This window comes from Limulus polyphemus, unplaced genomic scaffold, assembly GCF_000517525.1.
Source record: "Limulus polyphemus unplaced genomic scaffold, Limulus_polyphemus-2.1.2 Scaffold9949, whole genome shotgun sequence".
Taxonomy (NCBI): domain Eukaryota; kingdom Metazoa; phylum Arthropoda; class Merostomata; order Xiphosura; family Limulidae; genus Limulus; species Limulus polyphemus.
This window is the reverse complement of record NW_013675559.1, coordinates 17,883-18,837: the sequence shown is the minus strand read 5'-3', so window position 1 is coordinate 18,837 and position 955 is coordinate 17,883. Positions and strand designations below refer to the sequence as shown.

General features: G+C 41.9%; 1 protein-coding gene across 1 annotated transcript in view; it reads right to left on the bottom strand.

Moving 5' to 3' along the window:
- Positions 1 to 281: 281 nt before the first annotated feature.
- LOC106476166 (protein Wnt-5b-like) overlaps positions 282 to 955 on the bottom strand; it is a gene marked incomplete at its 3' end in the record, with an annotated part of 17,560 nt that continues 16,886 nt past the window's right edge. Inside the window, exon 3 of the mRNA XM_013936832.2 lies at positions 282 to 574. Coding sequence (XP_013792286.2) covers positions 282 to 574 — 293 coding nt within the window. The remainder of the gene's footprint in view (positions 575 to 955) is intronic.

Genomic DNA, 955 nt, shown 5'->3' with positions numbered 1-955 from the left:
CCAATTTAGGCGTTATACACCTGTTCTTATAAAGCTTAAAGCGCTTACCAGAGATAAAAAATAAAACCTCCCATTATGAACCATATCACCAACCCTTAAACCAGATAAAGTTACGGAAAGACCCTGTTTTTTGTTTTGTTTTGAGATTTGTTTAATAACAAATATAGCCTATGAAAGTGCACGCGATGTTAAGCTGAGCTTAGGTGTTGCTCTTTGTTTGTTTTTAAAATTACAAGTTCTACTGTTGACAAAAGAAGAACAGTACGAAACCATGCACTTACTCTTCTGCCAGCTTCGTTGTTATGAAGATTCATTAATTTTCGGGCTTGCTGAGTGGATCCTCGGCGGAGCTTCTTTTCTCGTTCTCGGACGTCAACGAATCCTTCTCCGAACCGATAGCCGTACTCAATGTTGTCTCCACAGCCTCCCCAGACCCAGTCGCGATGCAGGTTGTGCGGCCTGGCAGCTCGACTACAGCCGCAGCCTCCAAGTTGTCCGTCCCGACACCCGCGGCCAATACTGTAGACGACCCCGGCAGCAGTAACGGCATGGATAAATGCCGCTTCTCTGCTGGCTAAGAAATCAAAAAACAATCTTGGTGTCAACTACACAATAACAGATATAGAACCAGTTGACTTTTGTGTTCTCATAAGGGTTACAATGTTACTTTGATTACTACTCAGTCACCCCAAATGTTGGTACACTGGTTGTGGCATAAGTTACTTTGATTATTAGTTAGTCACCCCAAGTATTGGAACACTGGTTGTGGTACAAGTTACTTTGGTTACTACTTAGTCACCCCAAATATTGAAACACTGGTTGTGGTACAAGTTACTTTGATTACTAGTTAGTCACCCTAAGTATTGGAACACTGGTTGTGGTACAAGTTACTTTGATTACTAGTTAGTCACCCTAAGTATTGGAACACTGGTTGTGGTACAAGTTACTTTGATTA